This window comes from Oxyura jamaicensis, chromosome 6 (genome assembly GCF_011077185.1).
Source record: "Oxyura jamaicensis isolate SHBP4307 breed ruddy duck chromosome 6, BPBGC_Ojam_1.0, whole genome shotgun sequence".
NCBI lineage: Eukaryota > Metazoa > Chordata > Aves > Anseriformes > Anatidae > Oxyura > Oxyura jamaicensis.
The window spans coordinates 15,845,654-15,868,701 of NC_048898.1; the positions used below are offsets into that span (position 1 = coordinate 15,845,654).

General features: G+C 41.6%; 1 protein-coding gene and 1 long non-coding RNA gene across 3 annotated transcripts; one reads left to right on the plus strand and one right to left on the minus strand.

The window, feature by feature from the left end:
* The first annotated feature begins 237 nt into the window (after positions 1–237).
* MYOZ1 (myozenin 1) lies at positions 238–15,119 on the plus strand. Of its 2 annotated transcripts, XM_035329451.1 has the most exons (6): positions 238–436; positions 2,551–2,652; positions 4,241–4,422; positions 12,065–12,299; positions 13,531–13,690; positions 14,549–15,119. In XM_035329451.1, exons 2-6 carry the CDS (start codon positions 2,577–2,579, stop codon positions 14,778–14,780), a joined length of 885 nt encoding a protein of 294 aa, XP_035185342.1. In that variant the 5' UTR covers positions 238–436; positions 2,551–2,576; the 3' UTR covers positions 14,781–15,119. The 2 variants fall into 2 exon arrangements, with proteins under 2 accessions (XP_035185342.1, XP_035185343.1); XM_035329452.1 differs by lacking the exon at positions 2,551–2,652 and having other exon boundaries at positions 240–436.
* On the minus strand, positions 9,148–22,292 carry LOC118168827. Its single transcript, XR_004751813.1, has 4 exons — positions 21,683–22,292; positions 21,138–21,193; positions 15,623–15,702; positions 9,148–10,210 (listed from the first exon to the last, which is right to left on the minus strand). It is a non-coding gene; the product is annotated as an uncharacterized LOC118168827 (long non-coding RNA).
* Between the last annotated feature and the right edge of the window lie 756 nt (positions 22,293–23,048).

Here is a 23,048-nt window from a genome sequence, read left to right on the forward strand (position 1 = left end):
ATTGAGAAAGGATTACTAAAATGCAATAGGAGGAGGAAGAGGAATGGCATATTGACTTGAGTGAGGCACCTATGGGGTGCCTGGTCTTCCTGGGCACTGAGACAGTGACTGCAGGAGGCCCAAGGAGCAACCTTTTCCTTTCCCCTCTCCTCGGGCCAGTGGTAGTGCTATCTGAGACTCTACGCTCCAGGCTGTCAGCTATTAATAACCTCAGGATGCCTGTGCAAGCAGACCTCAAGAGTCAAATTCACAGCACTCTGCATCAGCACTTTGTGGTGGGCAGAGCTTGCCTGCACCCAGGCCCCCTGGGCGAGCGGGGCTGCCGGACCAGCCTCCCCAGCAGCACCCAAGGACGGGCTGGGAGGAAGCAGCCCCCTGCCGAGCTGCTGCGGGGCAGGTGCATGAGCTGATCTGAGCGGGGCACTGCAAGCCTGAGGTGAGTTGACCTCGAAGCAAAATAGTTTAGGGCAGGGGCTGGAGAGGGTGAAAACTAGGTTGCTTTGAAGCAAAACCAAGAAAATGACTGCTGCAAAGACTCATGCAGGGAAAGAGAGAAATTGCACTGAGGGATAAGGTTCAGGGGAGAAAAAGATAATTGTGGCCCTGGCTTTATGCATGGGACAGTGGGGAGGCTGGGGACTGAGGCTCCAGCAGCCTCTCCTGTGGTGGAGTAGCAGGAAGAGTCACAGTGTGGCTCTCAGCCCTGTCCATACAGAAGACTCTTGCCCTTTTTCTTATGTTAAACCAGTTCCATGGAGCAGGTTTTCCACTCCCCAGTCCTGATGGACTAGTGAAGGACAGCAGAATGGGACAGCCTTGCCGTCACTGCTCCTCCGTAATGGGTGTGCTGGAAGGGCACGGCTCCCTAACAGTGCCAGCCCTTCCTCTCTTGCCCCAAGGAGACCACATCTGGGGCACGCAGATGATTCTCCCTCTGTTTTCCCAGTCTTGTGACCCATCAGATGGGCCATAACCTTCCAACCCCGCTGCATCCTGGCAGCATTGCCCCTTTCCTGTCAAGCAGGGCCCGCTTCTTTTAAATAGCCAAGCAGATGTCCGTCTGCTTGAGGAGAATGTGCAGCGCATGTTTTATGGCTGCACCTGCTTACACTTGCTTTGGGAATATACCAGGATGGACTCTTCTGCGACGTGAACTACATAGGCAGCACCTCAGGAAAAATAAAAGCTTGGAAATCAGAAAGTAAAAATAATCCAAGAGAATATCTTCCAGTGGGATTGAAGCTGGTTTGATGGGGCTGGGCTGCTTTAGCAGTTATCGTCACCTCATCACATGAAAATCATGTTGCAAAAGGAGCAACAGTGGAATAAAACTGCAAAATACACAGAAGATAAAAATGTCTTGATCACATCAAGGGCAGTGCACAAACTCCCAGAGCTAGTTGTTTGCTTGCTAGTTTATATATATGTATGTGCTCATAGTTCCATAAATATAACTCATAGTTCAGTCTATTCAGTTCTGAAGTGTAAAGCAACTAAAGGTGCAAAGAGGCACAAGGATGGAGATGATCAGTTACTGTATTCTATTGACGAAGCCAATGGACCTTTGCTCTTTTTCATCTGCATTGCACTGTGTTAGGTGAGGATCTGTCCGCCTATATGCTGCTGTTTGGGCACTGACAGTGCTAAAGCGAAGGCAAGACTTTGGCCCTTCTCATATTATGTGTTATAACCCCCAGAGGGACTGCGAAAAGCTGCCCAAAGTGAAGTTGCTGAGATTTCTCCTAACTTTCCCTGACTTTGAAGCACACATCTTTTATCCTATTTGGGGACAAAGATGGAAAACAGTGTACCAGAAGAAATCTCCCTCCTCCTCTCCCCCACTCTCCAAAATAATACGTGATAAGATCAATATATAAGATAGAGGTGCAAGTGACTTCAAACAACTTGGGTGAACAACTTTTCCTTCAACAAGCTTGCCTGTGCCTTCTTTCTCCAGCCCTTCTGTAACAACCTAGAATTACATAGGGTTCCTTTTTTTTTTTTTTTTTTAGATCTTGCAGTATGGTGGGTTTCCAAATAAATATTCTAATTTCAATAGAACTATCTAAACATCTAAACCAAACTAACACGTTATTCAACATGTTCCCAGATAACTCATGGACAGACTCAACATCTTAATACAAAAATATATATCACCACTGAATGATAACTGCACACTATTAGAGTATGTTATGGTAGCAAATTTTCAAACTGACCTTACTTACTCCAGCACAACAAGATAACAGAGTACCACTGTGGCACGCACTGATGTTGGGAGACTGCTATGCTGCAATTATAATGTGTATTTTGGATGGCAGTGCTTCTGCTGTGACCAGTTGCCATATTTTGTGTCGCAATACTATGTCTCCAAAGAACACCAGGATATTCTTCATAGGATGATACCATTTGCTACCTCTTCCACATGGAAGGGATGGAAAAGAACCTGTGTGTGAAACGAAGACCAAGTGTCTCTTAACTGTAGACAACAACTAAAGGAGAGGCAAGAGATAACTTTCCAGTGTTTCATTCTCCATTTCCTTGTGTGTTTAGAGCAAAGCAGAGAACTCTTTGTGGGAATGCCCCTTGCAGGGACTCCTGCTCCTGTTAAAAGGAAAAAGTCCACTAAACTCATTGGGAAGCTGACACACGAAGGTAAGATATGCAAAACTGCACACATGAGAATTGTTTGGATTTCAACCTAAATTTCAGCTTTCAAAATTTCACACCGTATCTGACTGAACTGCTGCAGCAAGATATGCATTGAATATACCAAGAGGTCACAAATATTACTAAAGCTCAGCCTTCAGCCACATCACAATCTGTAATGTTCTATTAAATGTGCTGTATACAACATATCAGTGTGAATGGAAAGAGAATATGATCACTTCTGGGCATCAATATTGCAGTGCTTAGTTATACACTACGTTAATCTCTCTCTTGCAACCTTTGCCTCTAATTTTCCTCTTTGTGAGAGAATTTCTTTGATTCCAGCACTCATTAGTGGAAAAAGTCAAAATCACTCAGTGAGGTCAACACAGCAGGAAGAATATGACTTGGGACACTTCTCTTTCTACAGAATACATGTGTATTGGGTAGGGTGACTTTTAATTAACGGTGATATTTTTCTCTTTACTTTTAACAGCATGGGAAAGGTTTTCAGAGGTTTTGTAAAGTAGTAATTTAGTGCTGGCCCTTTCTTCAGCACCCAAAAAGGACTATTGAAACTTCTTTATTAGGGTACATGTATTTATTTTTCTATTCATCCCTAATCCTGCATTCATGTAAACGAGCAAGGAAAAATCCAATTTTCCATTAAAGGGCATTTCCTCTTGCTCTAGGAAATAGTGTCAGATATGATTGGCTTGCTAAAAAAAAAAAAAAAAAAAAAAAACAAAAAAAAAAAAAGATAATTTCTTCAAAGAACATCTATTAAAATTAATGGGCTTATACCAATTTTTTAGCAGTTTAAGGAGGGAGATTTATTCTCTGTTGTAAATTATCAGTAGAGGCAGATGGTCTTATCCTTACTTAATACATAATACAGACACACACAATAAAAAAAGTAGAAAAGTTGCTTGTTTCAGGATGAAAAGCTTTAACAACATTTCTGCAAGATTTTTCCATTGAAAATGTTTGAATCTATTGCTCTGACAGAGAATTGATGGTACCAAATTATATGGAAAGGGACTTATCCAGTAACCAGCTTATTGTTTTGAAGAGAAGGTCAACCACTTTTCCTTCCAAAAGTTCCCATTAAAACTAACAAACATGATATAACTTCATTAAATCTTGTCATGGTTACAGGATAATGTTTAAACCAAAGCATGCCAGAGTTGTCTTTGTTCACTGTGTGACAGCACTATCTGAAGAGCTGACTGCCATTCATTTCACTCCAGAGGAGGGGAGTATAGGGCAGTAACTGGACAAGCCAGGGGCACTTTTGAAGCAATACTAATAAATTCTGCTGCACTGAGGTGCTTCAGATGTGGGATACATGTGGAATACATGCACCCTTCTGTCTTGATTGCAATCCACAGTAAATTTCACCCATCTATATATCTATATATAAAATTTCATCAATGCATAAAAAAAAAAAAAAAAAAAAGTGCATAGGTTATTTCCTTAAAACTTAACTTAGAAGATAATTTGGCTGCTTTGAAGCCCCTGATGCTGGGAAGCAATGGACAAGAGAGCTGGACCAGAACACTTCCTAAAATGTCCCATTTCATATGTTTTGTAGACATGCCACAAGAAGTATCCAAGCTGAACCTGGGGAAGAAGATCAGCATCCCCAGAGATGTGATGCTAGAAGAGCTTTCTCTCCTCACTAACAAAGGATCCAAGATGTTCAAATTACGACAGCTGAGGGTGGAGAAGTTCATTTATGAGAATAATCCTGATGCCTTCACCGACAATTCTGTGGTAGGTCGGAAATTAAAACTGCTCCATACACCCAGGAGAAATAGGAATAGAAAGTGCCTGAGCTCTTCTCTGTCTGAACGTATGTGCATGGGCAAGGGGGGGATCCACTGGCAAAGGAGTGCAGAAATATATATATATATCTATATATATATATGAACACACAAGTTTTATTTCCTTTTGGCAGCAGCATTAATTTCCTTTGGCAAATACTTTGGTATCATGCAGAAGCATGAGAAAAGCCAGTACTGAGTGAAGAGGGAGAACTGTGTGTACAGCAGGTGTTCATAGCTGCACAGGGCAGGACTAATTGTTGTTGTACCCATTCCCTTATTTTTCTTTGCAAGATGGAAATGATCCAGTCAGGTCTGACTTCAGCACCAGTGGGTGCAGTTTTATTTTTAGCCTAGGATACCATTTTATTCTTCCTACTGTGCAGAGTCCTCTGCTCATTTCTGCAAGAAGCTCTGTAAATGAAAATTCAGACAAAACTCTAAGATGATACTGCAGTATCTTCAGTTTACTTGCTAGAATCTGTGATTTATTTATTTATTTATTTATTTCCAGGGTATCTCCCTATAAGATATGGTATCTTGTTTTCCCCTTTCCCATGAGATAGTTCTGTTAGTTAACCTTTGAACTTCTTTCTTCAGTAAGGTCTTCTGAAGATACTTAAACTTTTACAAACGGAAATTTCCCTTTCGTGTGATTGTCAGGAGTTCAGTAAAACAAATAGAAAATGTTTCAGGTTCATACAGATTGTGATGCAGTATCTCATCTTCTGATGGTCTTTAAACTTTATTTGGTGTTGTTTTACCCCTTTATGGCATCTGTTTTCTAGTCCAGGGAAACTCAAGCAAAATAATAAAAGTCAAGCTGAAGATAATGTTCTGTCAAATGTAAACACTCTATTTTTTAGTTCTCTGATGTTTTAAAAAGCAGCAAGTAGACCTTTGTAGTTGACTTCTAAAAATGACAATTTGGGAAGCAGGATGTGGAAAGATGCCTGAAATAAAAGTAATCATTAAAATTGTCACAGTAGGTCAAACTGCAGATCAGATCAGGGATGACACACCTGAGATGCAGCAAACATATCTGGTGTTGTTGGACTTCGTGCAGTTTCTTCATCTCTTTGTGCCTTAGGCAGTTCCTCTCTTCAATCGGCTCTCTCCTAGAAGGGATGTCAGAGTGACTGGTGTGTTGAACTTTGAACTCTCTGAATGAAAACCTTAGAGAAATGCAAGCTGTTTTTATAAGTACTCAGCTATCTCAGAGCTCCTAAAATGTATGAGGGCCGACTTCCTATATCAGAGTCTGAAGACTGCAGTGAGGATCACAGGAGGAGTAAGAAAATAATAATGTATGGGAATAAAAAGGCTGAAGTCCAACTTTCCAAAAAAATGAGGGTGCCACATAGGGGTGTCCAAACAGAGAAATACAAAGTCAGTGAGTGGTAACAAACTAGCTCATTGGATATGGAAAAACAAAGAGGCACTGAAGTATTAACAGAGATACTGGGTCCCTCTGAGACAGATTACAAAGGCTGAAGACAACCACTTACTCTCTGTTCACAGTTTTTCCTGTTTCATTCTGTTTATTCATCCACACCTGATATTCACTCCATACCTTTTCTATAGTGAACCTCTACATTTTTTCTGCTAGAAAACCCCTGCTCCCCTGCACTTTGAGCAAGACTGTGGAGAAATGTATTTGGGGGTTAAACAAGACCCTAGCAAGCCTAGGATTTTTTTTTCATGGCTTTGCTATATGACAGCAATGGCAGAGGCTCCAAAGAGGAGCTGGTGCTCTGCTTTAGAATCCTCCATGACTCCCTTTCAGGGCTCTCTTTTCTCCACGCTCCTGGTACAGGTAACGAATCTCTGTCGGTTAGTGCAGGAAGACTTCAGTCTGCCATACCGCCCTTACTCAGGGCCATTTTAGCAGGATTACGAACATGATTGTTACCATTTGCTGGCTGCCCTGTGCGCTCTGTGCAAGGGCTCTGCCAGACTGCATCCACTGTTTCTGTGGATAACTGTTCTCATCATCACAGCCAGCATGAATTAGCACCTTTGCTGGCAGCCAGAGCAGCAAGAATAAAAGCTGAGAGATCTCAGCAATGAAGCAATCCCCTCAGAGGGCTGGTTACTATCAGGCAGCTAAAGGAAGCAGATCTGTGGCCTCACTGTTGTCTTCCAAACCATCAGAACAATGCCTGACCTTAGCACCAAATCACTTTATCAAAAAGCCCTTTTGATTGCAATTTTGATTAGTTCTCTGTTCCATTCCTTCCTTGCTCCTGGCTCTGCTCAAAGGAGGATACAGAAAAGTAGGCTTAGACAAAAAGGAACTGTGAGAGGAAGCTAATGGCAGAGCAGAGAATTCCTACTGCTTCTTCCAGTCGCTTCCTCCTCTCAGTTAATTTTCATGTCCTTTGCTACTTGTTCCAAAGAAGTCCTTGTGCCTTCAAGGCTGTGGGACAGTGAAGGGATTTAAAGCTGGTGGCTTGTTTTTTGTTTTTGTATCATGGATTTGTTAACTGTCTGAAAAAGTTCTGAGGACAAACCAGAACAAGAAAAGGCTGGGATGGAGTACAGATTGTTTCTTTCCCCCAGAAAAAAATTAACAGCAAGGTAATGTAATACAAAAACAGGACAAAGAGAAAGGTTATTAAAAATAAATCCAAACCATATAAGGGGTCCCAGAATAGCCTGTGCTATAGCCATAAACCTTCCACACATGGGAAAAGATCTCAGCAGTCATGTGTCATTGATCCACCCTCCTGCTTCCCTCCTCCACCTCCTCCTCCTCCTCCACCCAAACAACCACACCGGGCAACCAGGTCACTCTCGTACTTCAAGCAGAGAAAACATATGCATTGCATGTGCATAAATGCCAGACAGACCCATGCAGAAGTGAGAACCTGCCACTCCCTCTCTTATTGCTGCTGTGGGCATCCAGTTAAAGGCAAACTGTAGATAAATCCCAGCCAAAATAATTGAACGTTACCAACATGAGCACAATGAAATACACTACCTACTGTGGAGCAATTTTCAATATTGTCCCTCTTCTCTTGCAAGTATACAAGGGGATGTTTCTAGGGAGGACTGAGTCTGACACCTACAGCACAGTGGTATCTTGTCAAACAGGGAGAGTTCTTGTGAAGTTCTCCTTGTTTGGTACCATGCTGGATGAGCTGGGCTCTGCCAGGCCCTGGCTAATAATTAAAAGAAGGACTTCTCCTCCCTACCCCATGTTGTGCCACCATGTTGAAGGAACTGGGATTCACTCCGTGCCTCAGAAGACATTATCAACTGCATTGTGGAGTTGCAAGATGCCATTTTTTACTGACTAAAGACCATTACCTACCAGATCTTAAATTTAAAGCACTAGGAAGGTAGTATAATATGTGAGGAGGCAATTATCAGCAGTAGTACATAAAAAAAAAATCAACAACCACAAACAAAAAAACTCACTTCGATACATTCTCAGAACAGCCCAACAGTTAAACAGAAGCAGTTGCCATATCTTGGCAATGCTTGTCTGAAAACAAGATGAGCAATATGTTGGCAGGTAATTTCTGCTGGACTTCAGGTCAGGAGGTCTCTTCAGATCAGTTAAGATACCAAATGTGACACAAAACATAGGAAGTGAAAAAGAGCTAACGAGTTGGATTCCTGTTCTGGATAATGGCGGGAGTTACCCTCCATGTTTTTTGCTGCTGAACAAGAACCCAGAGGAGTAAGCAGAACTGGCAGGTAGAAAATGGAAGTGCTGAGGTCACAATGCCAAAAGTGGTGCATCATAACAGACAAAAGTACACAAACAACCTGCATCGCAGATCTTACCTGTTAAATAGCCAGACATGATACACTATGCTAATGAAAGCATCCTCCATCCTTAGATGGAGGAACAGAAAGGTTATCGTGCAGTTGTTATACTTGGTTTAAGGCACAAGCATGAACCAATGACAGTTTGCCCCTTAATGTACTTAGCAGAAAGACAAACAAAATCATTGGAGGTAGGCTTAAAGAGAAAATATTAGAAAAAACACTGTTTCTAGAAGTCTGTTCTGCAGGGAATATTAAATCTCTTGAACAAACCTTACAGGATAAGTAGAAGTTGAGATATGAGAGACCTCCCAGGTTGTGACCTATGTGGAGTGAGCCAGTCAAGGTGTAACTTTTCTATCTAATAAAATGAGCCTTGCTGTGCTGGAGTTGAATTGGTGCAGAAGACCTAGAGGTCCCAACTACACCTAAAACTATGTAAGAATGAACATGAAGTCTGATGGCTTCTTGGTCAAGAAGTGACTGATGTGGAAAAAGCAGAATGACAGAGAGGAGCTATTGTTTCTCCACCCATTTGTTGGAGCTCTGTGAGAAAACTTTGGAGTGAAATTCAGAAATTTAGACACATAATTTCTTTCATCCACAAAGAAAATGTGACAAGGATGATACAAAATATATATGTTAGATATAAATAATTTTCTGTAGCATTAGGTAAAAATAACATTATTTAGGTGCGTAAATTCAGGCATAGAGGTGAAAAATTCTTTGCCTAAGATTAAACAGCAAGTCAGAAGTAGAGCTGGAAATAGAAAGCAGGAGCTCAACCAACTGAACTATGCCTCTTAGGAGAATGTGATTAAAAAATAGCTTAAGATACTTTAACAGCTGAGATTACTTTTTATGCTCACCCTTTTTTAAAAGTGAATCACATGTTTAAGGTTGTGTAATGCCAAATTAAGGACCAATGGGCACCTCATTACCTTATTTTTGATAAAAACAGCAGGTAGTCTTATGCAGTCATCCCTACTCTCATATTCAAGTGTCTGAATTTTAAACCACCCATCCCACTATTAAGGAACGTTTGAGTGGCTGCTACCAAGAGGACACCGTCATGGTAACTTCAGAAGTGTTAGTAACCACATAGGCATCAAGCCTTTGGGAAGCTCTTTATCAGTGAGGCGGAAATAGAAACACATTTGCTGGCCTCAATCATTTTCTTTAGGGCACAGCGAGGAGCTGATGGGGAGCACACGGTGTCTCCTCCTGGGGACTGCCTGCAGTGACGTCAGGGCCTTGAGATACTTAGAGATCTCAGCTCTATTAGTTGGATCATCTTTCATCATCTATTTTTCATGAGACACATGGAGCAGCCTTAGAGAATTCAGAATTCATCCGATCCAGGCACTCAGCCTGCAGGATCAGGCTCTTGCTAGTGATAACAACTTGAAAGACAAGAGCCCAAAATTTTTAGGCAAGCCAGAGGACTATGTATTAGATGAACCTGCCACAATTGTTCTTTTCTTTGAGTGGGTTTTAAGATGTCCAGAGGTGACTGATACTGTCCACTTCCTCCAGAAACACACAGACAAGGCAGAGCTTACCACAGAGGACAGCAATCTGTCCCCTGGGCCAAGCAGAGAGGGTTATCAGCCTTCTCAGTTGACACTCCTGGGCTTCTCTTCTGGGACTTCCACCAACAGGCTCAGTCAAGCCTAACTGTGAAGTCACTTTTGTGATGTGAATATGCATATATGTAAAACTCCACAACTTGTTACCAATGCCATGAGCCGTGCATTCCACCCAAGTAAAATCTCTCTTCACTCCAAACAACCTGACCAGAGGCAAGCTACAAATACCAAAGACAAAGCTGCACTTACCCAGCTTTGACTGTGTTAAGACTCCTGCTTGAGGCGCCATTCCTGAGCAACGCTGTCTTGGAGTGAGCTTGTCTGAAGCCAACAAGGTTCAAGATTTCAAAAAGATGAATTTGCTGTTGCCTCCTGTTATATAAAAAGAGGATTTATATGTAATTTTGAGTTAAGATAATCCATTGTGATAGCCAAAAGTAAAGAAAACAAGACTTTTATTCTAGCAGGTGAGTAGACTTGGGGTGTTGCATGGAAAACCCATGTTCCATGGGTCTTTCGTATCTGAATGGAGATGTCTCCTGAACATAGACCCAGTGGCTCCATGAAGAATCATGAACTAGGCTGAAGACCAAGCAAACTAAATTCATTTGCAGCTAAATAGTAGTTAAGTGTGGCTTTCCTGAGGCACATTTTGTGTTTCCGAAAAACTTCACTCCTGCTTAGTGATAATATTGCAATTTAAAATAACACAAGATGACAATGATGCCCCTTCCTGGTCACATCAAATACTGCCGTTGCACACAAGATTAAACCAGCCCATTTTACTGTAGCTCATGTTATGCTTATGCTTTGTGATTTTTTTATTTTTTTTTTCTGTGGAAGTGAATGTAAGTCAGCAGAAGAAAAAAGAAGTATTTAATTCTGAGGAATGGCACATAGCATGGCTGAAACTTTAAGGAAAACAGATGCAAATCCTGCTTTGAATATACTGAGTAAATCAGTAGAAACATTAACCTTCCATATATATTAAGCTTTGAGAATAACCTCATTCTGACCCCTACATGCCACCACCAACAAAATCCTTGTTTCAGTTTGCCTTTTTACAGTTACATAGCTCCCACGCATAATTGAACAGATTGCCCTGCTAGATCCTGTGTACAGCTTAAGCTCTGTGCTCACAATCCTCTCCCTTCTCAGTGCTTCCTGACATTCAGGGGAACATATCTCCACTGTTCCTAAAAAGGGAATTCCCTACAGCTAGGAGAAGGACAGACAGTCCCTAAAGGCCCTGGAGGCACCAGCTCTGCCACTTCAGTCTGCAGCTGGCTCCCTGCCTGGGTTGCAGCCTGGTGACCTGCTGTGAAACCCTGGACACTGTTGCTGGAGACACAGGGAGCAGAAGGTTAGATAATTCTGCCTAGAGCCTTGTGGGGTTTTCACTTCTCATCTATTTTTAGCTGACTGAACAGCTGGCCTTGGAAGCCTGTTTACAGCCTGGAAAGCTTCTTTTTGCTAAACTGTACTAGGTGTAAGAGCCGGGAGAAAGCCTTAACCCTTTGGGAGCCCTGAGTTTGGCACCTCCCATAGACCGCCTGAGAGGAATTTACACGAGCAGAATTGCTGCATGAGGAAAGATAGATTCAGTCAGCTTCAGCTTTATTTCTGTTACATTTGTGTAACTATAGCTAATGCCCTCATCCAACAGAAAAGACATAAACCAGGCTGCTATCTCTTTAGTGTAAATCTCAGTGTATAAATACCTCTCCCTATGCAGAACTTCATATGTATGGAAAGCAGACATATTGGCAGTTACCTGGCAGGCTTTATGTTTTCTCAGGTATCCTGTTGTTCTGGTGCCCTCTAACACTTAGCTCCCACGTGAAACATTTTCTATTTCTTGTCCAGCTTGCTTGACTAATACGTCTGTTTAGATCTTCAGCTGCTCTAGCAAATGATGCATTTCCTTCTCTTGTATTTCATGTTGGTCATTGCTGGGGACAGTACACAGAACCCCCTCTTCTCACCTTGTTCATATAAAATGACTACGAGGTACCCATGAAAAAGTGTCCTTCAGTTGACCCTTGCTGTTGTTCTGAAAGTGCTCCTGCATTGAATAAAGAGAATAACTCACACTAAGTTCTGCCACTGGTTTTGTAATCAGGACAAGGCTGGTCAGACCGCAGGGACTCGGAGTACCCAAGCCTGTAAGTGTGAACAGACTACGCCCCGTAACAGGGACCTCTACTCTCTTTCTTCCTGCCCTAGGATCACTTTCAGAAGTTTATCCCACCAGGCGGGCATTACAGGGAAGATGCTGATGGCTATGCCCACGGGCGGATGGTAGGAGGAGTGACGGCAGGGCAGCACGGCTCTGGTAAGCAGCAGTATTCCGCCGTTCCTCCTAGGCCTGGAAGCAAAGGAGGTCCTGGGGACGGCGAAGGGGAGCATGCAGGGGAATCAGCTGGAAGTGGTGGAGAAGGAGGTGATGGTACTGAGAAAGGCAAGTATCTCTCTGAAAGAGCAAGACATAGATAAAGCTATCAGGGCTTGTGGCAGCCTCAGTTTTAGGGACCAGTAAATGAATTTGAGTAATACCTCAGTTCTTCCTAATTAAATTGCATTGCAAAGTCTAAAAAGTTGAATTGCCTTTAGCTTGACAATTTTGATTGCATGTTTCTGCGTTGCTCATTCATAAGCAAGAAGCAAAAATAACTGCTTTGGCTGAACAAAAGAAATGATGGGAAACTCCTGATTTGAGGTTGACACAACAGTACACCAGTATATATAATAGAGGACTCTACCTTCCCTTTGAAGGGTTTCATACTGACCAGTACTGGAGACAGTAGCAGTAGCTCTTTAGCTCAGTAGTCTGACCTGACACATCAATTGTGCATAAATCAACTCTAATTTCAAATCAAAGTTTTCAGTTGAATGAACAGCACTTTGTGGATAATAGTAAGAAAGAAACAGCAATATTTCTAAATGTTATCTGCTAATCATCACTAGTGAAATGAAGCAATATCTCTATGAGGGAGTGTATCTTTCACTGATTTTAGTCCTTGCATAATTTTACCCTCCATTTAGTTTGGCCAGAAAGCCTCTGGAATCAAATCTCTTGTATAAAAATCAGCAGGTGAAATTGTTATTTTAACAGTTCCTGTGGCATTTTAACAACAAAAAGCAAATTTGATTGGGAACCATGAACAGCTTCTCTAAATGACTTTGAGTGACTTGTAAAATCCAAGGTTTTTCAATTACATTCTGGAAGAGTGTGCATTTTATATCAAAATCTGCTTTGATATTTCCGGATATCTCCATGAAATATAAATCTGTGAAATTAGGTTAGCATTTTGCCTTGCATAAAAATTTCCCCTAAGGTAGTGGAAGAGATGATGTACCTAAGACATTTGTTCTTAGGGGAAGAGGTTTCTACCTGAGCAACCAGAAGGAACAATGAAAAACTAGCTTTCAAGTATATGCTCTAATGCAAGTTCCTGGACAGGTGGCTCTTAGGCCGTGGTACTTCTACTTTTGTGGATAATGATGGAAATGGCCCACAACAGTCTCTTTTAAGAGAAATCTAACTATACATTCTGTGACTTGCTCTAAGAGTTACAAAGGATTTAGAAAGACAAAGCTGGTGCCCCAGTTTCAATAATAGAGTATAGAAAGGTGTTGCATTTGGAGTACCTGTCATCTAACGTGAGTGTTTTACTTTCCTCTGTTTACAGATGGAAAGTCAGGAGGCAAAAAAGTCACTATATTTAAAACTTACATCTCCCCCTGGGAACGAGCAATGGGTATTAGCCCTGAGGATAAAAGTCAGTTGACCATTGACTTACTGTCCTACAGTCCCAAAGCTGATTTCCCCCATTACAAATCTTTTAACAGGTAAGTGTTCTGGGATATTGAATTCCATTTACTTTGCATGAAGAAAAAACACAATAGCCCCGGTCATAGCTTTCCTGTCGTGTGCAATGTAAATAGTATTAGTTTCACGTCATTTTGCTTATTGCAATCTCCTGTGGATTAAAAGCTTGGAGGTCTACAAAGAGAAGACACATTAAAAGCTAGAGATTTGAATTCAGTTTACAGACAGGAAACCTATGTAGCAGGCTAAGACAACTTTAATCCTATTTCCCTTTCTTTCTCCACACATTTGACCAGGAAGATTTGGCATGCCACTACTTATTACGGCAACCATTTAAATTTCAAGAGTTCAGGAAAAATACTTAACATCAGAAGCCATCAGTGCCTCCAGTACTTGAGATAAGAATCAGGATCTTCCTGCTGCTTCTGATAAGAATGAAAAGTTTGATAGATTTTCTAGTGCAGCATCAACTTTCTGTTAGCCTCTCTATTTTGCCACCTACTTACATTGCCTCAGGACATCAGTACCAAGGACAAACCAAATCCCACTCGATTCTGCAATAACACAGCCTTTGCCTCCAACATGTATGGGATACCAACAGGTGTGAAAGGTGTATGGTTTTACAGATATTGATGCAGCAGGGATTAAAGAGGAGCACAGAGGACTTGTTTGTGGTTGTTTATTTTTTTTTAAAAAAAAACTTTTTTAGCACATAGGCGATGGTTATGTACGTATTTGAGTAAGATGTGTTGGGCAGTTAACTGCAACAGTTGTAAAATTTACATTCTCAATAAATTTATTTTCTCAATAAATTTATTTTCTAAGTCCCGTTGTTTACCTATGTTCTGTGTGCTAACTCCATTTTTTTCCTATGCCAGGACTGCCATGCCTTATGGGGGTTATGAGAAAGCAGCCAAACGGATGACTTTCAAGGTGCCTCAGTTTGATATTTGCCCTCTGCTTCCAGAATCTATCATGTTATATAATCAAAACTTCAGAAACAGACCCTCCTTCAACAGAACCCCAATACCTTGGATGCCTTCAGGAGAGTCCTCTGAGTATCATACTGAGGTCAATGTGCCAAGAAGTGGTGAAACAGAAGAGCTGTAAATCCCTGCCCCCAAAGTCTTTCTGTTGTTTTTGTCAGCCCTTTCTATTTGCAAGTTGATAGTAGGGAGGTGAAAAGTGCAATTCTAGTCCTGTGAGTCCTTTGTTTCTTTTGCCCTTAACCCTGACAAGCTCCTGGTGGTTTCTAAACTTAATCTTTGCTGTGATGTTGATCTGTATCAGAAAGTTTGAGGGAAAGGAGCTTTTTATTCACCAGGGCATAAAAGGGCAAAATTAGGAACAGTTTTTCTGTTTAGCAATGCTAAATGATGCCTGTCTGCTTCATAATAAATTTGTTTTGTCATATATTAACAAGTAATAAAACATGAAGATGAAAAAAAATACCTTTTTTTTTTTTCTCTCTTAAAAATACTGCTGAATCTATTTGGGGATTAGCAATAACAAAAGATTCAGTCTCACAAGTCTGCTATCATGGGAAGAAAGATATGGGACTAACGGTCATAAGATTGGCAGGTATATGTCAAGGTGGCTTGGATAAAGACCTTAAAACTGATGAAGAATGATTACTTTGTAAGGAAATGATACAGGCAATCTTAATATCATCAGAGATAAAATATCAAGTCGGTCTGTAAATGTAACAGATTAAACTATTTCAGTGTCACCTGAAATCCCCCAGTTCTCCAGAGTATAGCTATCAGAAGATAGCTCAAGCAGGTTTTTTTTTGTTTGTTTTGTTTTGTTTTTCATATAGATAGAACAAGATGGCAATGGGCTGGTAGGAAACAGAGGCACAACCAAGTGAGATGCCTAAAGTTCCAGAGCAAGCAGTAAAAAGTCTTAAATACAACAGAAATACTTTGACACCCACCACAATCAATACTTACTCAAATATGCAGCCTCAAAATCTATTTGATTTCTTGTAACAGTTGTATCGATGCCACACATACAGGAAGAAAAACAGGCACTGTGGAAAACATATGAAGAACATTGGTTTCCTTCACAAAATGCTTTGTTTCATGGATATTTGCACTCTGACACATAACATACCGACCACCGTTTTACCACTGTACCCTGGCTCAATCTGCACAGAGACTGGTTGGAATTTCCCGTCTGGATGTCTTCTTTAGCTAAACAGAACTAAACAGCTGAACAGGACTAAACAGCTTATTTGCAAGGACAGTTTCCATTGAAGTACTTTTAATCTAGGAGTTTTACTTCCTAGTTTAGAAATCCCTACAACTGGATATTTGACATTTATTGTTTGTATAGGTATGAGGTTGGCTTTATTACCCTCCTCTAAATGGCCAGTCTGCCAGCGCTACCCTGAGATTTCTTAAAAATCATGCTAATGGTATTGAGCTGCAGAAGTCATGATTGAGTACTTCCCCAACCATTCTGCTGAAATGGTTAGAGAACATTTATTATATGTCCTATTTAATGATTAAGACATAGCCAGAACTCAGTTTTGTCATTAAATTTAAAAACACAAAGGTGGTATTTTGATCCTCTTAAGAAGACTTCAAGAAAAACAAGAATGTCCTTTTACTACACAGTACTTGAAGTTTGAGTTGAAAACAAATCCTCAAACCTGTTTTGTTTCTTTGTATAAAATCGATCCAGGAATTAGTTGAAAATACATTTCCCACAATTATTTCCTTTCTGAATTATGCACTGGGGCCATCCAGGGAGCGTGGTCAGGAGCAAAAGCATAAAAGCATTGAATCTCCTGAGTTGGAAGGGACCCACAAGGATCGTTGTCTCCAACTCCTGCCTCTACACAGGACCACCCAAAACTCAAACCATGTGTCTGAGAGCGCTGTCCAAACACTTCTTGAACTCTGGCAGGTTTGGTGCTGTGACGACTGCCCTGTGGAGCCTGCGCCAGTGCCCAGTTAAGAACAAAACGAGAGAAGGCTGGACACAAGCTACACTGTGGGTCCAAAGTCCATCTAGAGGACAAGCTAAGCTACAGCACAGGTCTCATATCCACCCAAAAGATAAGAATACAGACCAGGACACCTACAACATAGTTCAGACAAGGACCAAAGGCCCAGGCCTAAGCTTAAATAGGGTTTCTAGACCTTAGGTGGGGTGGAGGTTGCAGGTCAGGCAGGGCAGGGCATTATGGGCGGATACGGAGCAATGATACCAAAATGTTTTGGAATTCCAATATAATCACAACATGTGTTTAAGTTCCCCTTAGAAAAATAAAAAAGACTAAAACCAAAAGAATAAATTAAAAATAAGTAAATAAATAAGAAAGACTAAATAAAATAGATCCTCAAACATGCAGGAAAAGGTAAATGCAGAAATAAGACAGTGCTCTCTGGTGGTGTAGTTTCAAAGTTTCTATATACAAGGGAGGCAGCATCATTCAGCAAGTAGGTCAAAGGACTGGGTATATTCCCAAAGCACTCTCAGGTTCATAGGGTATTTTTGGACAAGAATTTTTGTCTGTGTGCCTCTTTATCTCAAACCCTAAATTGTGACAGGAAGTGGCAATGTGCTTGGAATAAGTATTGTATAATTACAAATTATTACTAATATTGCTATAGTTCATCCTTGTAAGCTAAGAGGATCCTTCAGCTTTGGTAAATCTACTTAATGAGGCATATAGCTCTTCTTTTGCCAGCACACTTTCAATCTTAAATCCTGTCAAGCAGGATTTAAGTGCTTTTGCTTCTAGTACAAAATGGGAAATCCAACACTTCACTTTGTAGAACAATTCAGACAACTCCCATCTTGCTGTTTATATAGTTCAAAATATACACTAGTTTAGTCACTGCTCAAACTAATGTTAAAAGCGAGAAAAATCAATAATCCAAATGGTGTCACTAAAATCATTGGTACCACTCTGTTAATTTCAGTGAGGCTTGCAGCTAATGTAATCAGTGCAGAAATTTGTCCAAAATGATCAAATATTTAAGAGAATGTAAGAGACTGCTTCTGCTCTTTGTTTTCCTTGGGCTATGATGTAGACTCAGGGGAATCTCCTATGTCAGAGAATTATTTATATGGGGAATAAGAGGATTTTATAAGATTTAATTACAGTGGATTTCCGCAACATACTGGAAGCTGCAGAATGGAAACTCAGTCATCTGATTTTAAGCAGGATCATAGTAGTCACAAACAAAAAAGACCTAATAAATTATTGAGCCCATCCTCTTGTACAGGCAGCATACAGTCCCCTCATAGATGATGTACTGAACTTATTTTGTCTTAAAATTATATTCCATGGAACAGCAGCCAAAAATGTGTTTAATAGAAAGGAGCTGACCCATGAAAAAAAGTTTGGATAGAATTTTGTGACATTCTTCCATTTAGAACAAAAAGTCCTTACATTTGTAGTTATTTACAGTGTCATTTTTAAGAATATTATCTTGAAGTTTCCAGGCTCTGAAATGTTTCTCTCATGTAACACAACTTGTATGATGAATTCAAGTCATACTGAAAATATGTAAAAAAGTAGTGCATACTTTTCATGTAGAAGAAAGGTGCTCAATAGATCTCAACATTACTATCCATAAATATGCACTGATGTCTTTTAAAATTTATCTGAAGTTACATCTGATGGCATAAATTGTAAGGCAGGTAGTGGCACAACTTTTCTGTGTTGTGCAAATCTTCCATTTGACTGCAATGTCATCCCTAATCAAAGGTTTTGCATCTCATAATAGACCATCTCATGTGAGCTGCTTGCCATTAGTGGTGATGATGAAATAATTTATACAACTAACATCTGAGAATTACATTTGATGCTATTATTGAAAGAGCATTTAGAGGAGATGGCTTTGTCATTAGGCTTAGAGACTCTCAGATAAAATCTGGAACAGTTTTAGGCTGTTAGTAGAATATGGCTTTGTCTTGTTTGGCTTTTTTAAATCATCCTATGAATACATAGTACGTATTCATTTTGCATTTATGTACTTAAAAAACGTTACATACTCATTTTACATACATACAAAATGTATGTATACATTTTATGCATTCGCACCTCTTCTACACCATGCAGGCATCAGACAGCGAGCCTGAAAACAATTGTGAAGAGGTTTACATGTGGCTGTCCCTGCACAGGGAGCACTGACTGGTGGTGCAAGGCTTGAACATTCATTGCACTAAGGCTTTTTTCTTCCTACATAGCTTATCCTGCCAAAAGTATATGCTCTCTTCCACACAAGACTGACTGCCACAGGTGTGATCATCTGGCAAACACCCCACTTCCAAAGGACTGTCCCTTGGCACAGCAAGCTGGTATGAACACTCCTCTGGCAACTGACGGGGTCCACAGCTGCCCATCAGCAGCTTGTACGCTAACTCCTTTGGATGCGTATTAGAAAAGTTTGCAAGCCAAACTGCTGGCTCAGAGCACATTAATACATTTATATGCAATCTCCTCCATGCCAAAATCCTCAAATTGCAACTTACAAACTAGCTTAGACAAGTTGTGCAGTCTGTCTTGGAGGTGTGCCTGACTAGGACTACAGATAAGCAGAACTTGCAGACGCATGCAGAAGCAAGATTGCACACATTTTGTGGAACCCTACAACTTTTTTGAACTGCTGAGTATATGGGATTCAAGACACTTAATTATATTCATGGCATCATATATCTACTAGTAGAAGTATCTTCAGCTAGCATAATAAATTAGTAGTGCCTTTGTGCTGCACCTCTTACTCTCTATGTATTTAACATAGAGGGATTGTCATCTTCTCTCTGATGATCATCTTCTGCTTACAGTAGACCATAAATGATGCTCTAATGAGTCCAAGTACTTGCTCATATATATTGTGCCAATTAACATATGCAGCAAAGGGGAGAGAACCACATAAATCACCCTGAAGGAATGCTTCTAAAGGCAACCTAAGCTCCAGTCAGATTAAAAAAAAAATCTCAGATATAAACTCTCCCTTTAATTTTCAATTAAATGTTTTAGAAACATTACTTATTTTATATCAAAACTTAAAATGTATGTTTTCTAATTTTTTAAAGAAAACATGCAGGCTCTTTTTGTTCTGATTAACCTTAAAAAAATGTGCAAAGAGTTTTAGTTCTAAAAATCTGTTTTTCATTTAAAGCAAATTCCATCTGGTCTGATTTCAGAGAGAATTGGCACAGATAAATTTGCAGACAATGACCACTCTCCTTTAAAAACAAGAAAAGGTTAGACGTATAGCTCCAGCCAGAGTTATAATGAACATTTTCAAAAGTCCACAGTGAACAAATAAATGCGTAAAATAAGGAGAGATTAATTTATGGTTATAAGTTCTTATTTTAGCATCAAGCCAAAAGAGTTTTTCTTATTTGCTTTTCTAATAGGGCTTTCTGGGAATGCTTATTTTTTGGAAATCTGGACAGGGAAGGCATGACATTATGAAAGGCTGATAAATGTCTAAACCCTTCCCTGGCGCAGACATGAGCCAAGGGCAGCACCACTGTTTCACTCCAGGTCCCTACATTTGGAGCTGTGGAGAAGAAACAATACAAGGAGGGCACTGAGGAATGAAAGAGGCTACCCACTAAGCAATGCTTTGTTTGTACCGCAAAGCATTTTTTGCATAACATCCCTCTATACAAAAGGGTAAATAAGGACTCTCCAGACTTTCCCTTCTCACTGGGGGAAGTTCCTGCCTTAAGCAGCAATCTCATTATACATCACTCACCACAGGGAAAACAAAGTGGCCCCTGGAAGGAGAATGAACAGAAAAATGAGAAACTGCCTGTTGGCCAGCCTAAGGACAATCTGTGGGCCATATCGCACAGGACCTCCCCTGCTCATAGATGCTGTACAAATTCAATTACACTGAAGAGTGCTTTAGTCTAACTCCATGGTGCCTGGCTCAGATGAATAATTACTTCCATATTCTATTATAAAAACAGCCATATTTTAATGGGCTGGAAACTAGCATGGATTCAGGGCTTCATTATATCTGCTCTCTCTAAATGTTTCTCTTAATTATCTTTGGTCCCCAAGAGAGGGTTGAGGCCTTCCTTATTTGCTCTCTCTACCAATATGCTTGGCTTGATTCCCAAAGCAAAAGACTGAAATGGGGTATGAAGTCACAACAAATAAACAAGTTTCTTTCCAAATATTTTTTGTATTATTTCAGTAGTGCTAGAGATGTTGCATTACCAACAGCAGACATACCTTTCTAGTACATACCGTTCTAGAACATACCGTTCTAGTACACTCTTAAGTGCAGAACAAAAAGTAGTTCCAGTCCTCCAGGCATACCTTATGCACCTGGTACACTACTGAAGGTATACCTGAATTACCTGAAGTTGGAAATTCTGGCATACAGAAATAAATCTTTTAAATATGTAACATTATGCATCAACTCACTTCTTATACATAAAATGGGGCTCAGCAACTCATTATAAATAACTTCTTCCAGAACTTACATAATTGGTGGCATGGCTCTGAGGACTGTTACGGTATTTCTGAGACCTTGGGAGCACTGAAATACAAGAGCACAAGAGACAGTGCATTAGTCCTCATGTCTTTATGCTTCTTTTTGAGCAATTACAGTTTATCCAGGTGTTTGTAATACTAGCATGGAGATACCAACTATTTGTGGAAACATGGACAGTTCAGGGACTGTCCACTCACCTTCAGTCTCTCTTCACATGTACGATCCCAAATTGATAGGAAATGAATTTGCTCCAGTGGGCTTGAAATGTATTTTTGGGGTATCCCCAGAACTACTGCTGCCCGAGGTAGCGTTTTACCAGTGCGCTGTGGTGGTAACAGGAAAATCACATACACACAGTGCAGCTAATGCAATCTGAGGAATATGAGCTTAATAATAATTTTATACATTGTCTAGTACTTAGAAAATCAAACCACAAATGCATACAAGAACTTACTTAAATTCTCCCAGACCTTGTGAAAGTCTAATTTATGCCTGCATCACTTGAATGGATGCTGCTGATGCTACAGCTCTAACCTGTGAATAAATCCAGCTCTAATATGGACTACATCCAAACTTTTGGTGGCAGTGAACGTGGCGGCCTGCTCCCTTTGGCCACAGGCACGTCCCACAGCGCTCACACACCACACTTTGCAATCCTTCGGGATTACACACGCTCTGCGAGCGCACTTATTTTCCCTCCGGCAAGAAAAAGACGTTTGTACCCAGGCAGCTCTATGCAGCAAGCACTGCCGAAGGCCCAGCTGTGAGGGGAAGCTGGCTGGGTCACGCCGACCCTGGACATGACAGGAGACCCACTGAGGGGACCCACAGCCACCGCCCCGTCCTGAGGGAAGGCGCCCGGTCCCCGCCTCCCCTCGGCGCTCTCGCGAGAGGAGGCGCCCGCCAGCGGCGCGGCCCGGGGCTGTGACAGGAAAATGGCTCCTCTCGCGAGAGCGCGGCCGCGGCGGCTGCCCGTAGCTATAGCAGCGGGAGGAGGGCGGGCGGCGGCGGGGACGCGGCGCCGTCAGGTAAGGATCAGTCGCCGCCAGGTGGGGACCGACTGTCCTGGGGTCCCGCTCGCCGCTTCTCTGCGGCCCCCGGAGGGGAGGTGCTGCGGGTTCCCCGCTCGGAGATACGCGGGGTTGCCGCCCGCTCCTCCCCCTGTCCCGTCCCCTCAGGGGTACCGGGGAGCGGTGACGGGTCACTCCGGCGGGTGGCGGGTCCCTGGGACATCGGCACCCCGAGAGCGCCCTAAAACAAAACGGGTCCTGACGGCGGCTGTGTGCTCTTACAGCACGGGCTCACGGAGAAGTTCTCGTCTGGAAGGCGCTGCTGAGCTCCGGTGCCGTGCTCGCTGCAACGCAGCCCGAGGAAGGCAAAGTATGTATGATTTTTCTTTTTCTTGTTCTTCTAAAACCAGAAGCTGCTCGCTTTTCCAGGATCTGATTTCATCTGAAACCCTCGGTTCAGCAGGAGGATTACGGCTGGGGATTCGTGGGGATTAGCGCCCTAACTATAAGCCCTACCAGTGCACACACCTCCTGTTGGGCACAGGGGCTTTCTGCTGGGCTTTCGGCGGAGTGCTGGTACCGAGCCCGGCTCAGCGGCTGCTTGCGCGTCTGAGAGGGATCCAGGGAGGTTTCCGGGGGCTGGATCCAGTTCTCTGCGTTACAATCCATGCAGAAAGCGTACGTGCCAAGCTCAGTGCAAGTTAACTATACAGTCACCCATGCAGTTTGAAATAATGAAGTATGTAATGCAAACAAACCTCTCTAGGTTTGTGCTGTTCTTCAGGCTTTGAAAAAAAAATCCAACGCTGAAAGGTTTTGTACTGCAGTTTACGTAAAGTTCAATAGCACTTTCGGGAAACAATAGCAACCTAGATAAGCATGCTTACTTG

What these genes read in the sequence shown, in the direction of transcription:
- MYOZ1 (XM_035329451.1), top strand. Translation starts at nt 2,577, where the DNA reads ATGCCCCTTGCAGGGACTCCTGCTCCTGTTAAAAGGAAAAAGTCCACT. An exon ending in CCTTCACCGACAATTCTGTG is followed by an intron (nt 4,423 to 12,064) that starts GTAGGTCGGAAA and finishes TTCCTGCCCTAG; the next exon opens with GATCACTTTCAGAAGTTTAT. An exon ending in AGGTGATGGTACTGAGAAAG is followed by an intron (nt 12,300 to 13,530) that starts GCAAGTATCTCT and finishes CTCTGTTTACAG; the next exon opens with ATGGAAAGTCAGGAGGCAAA.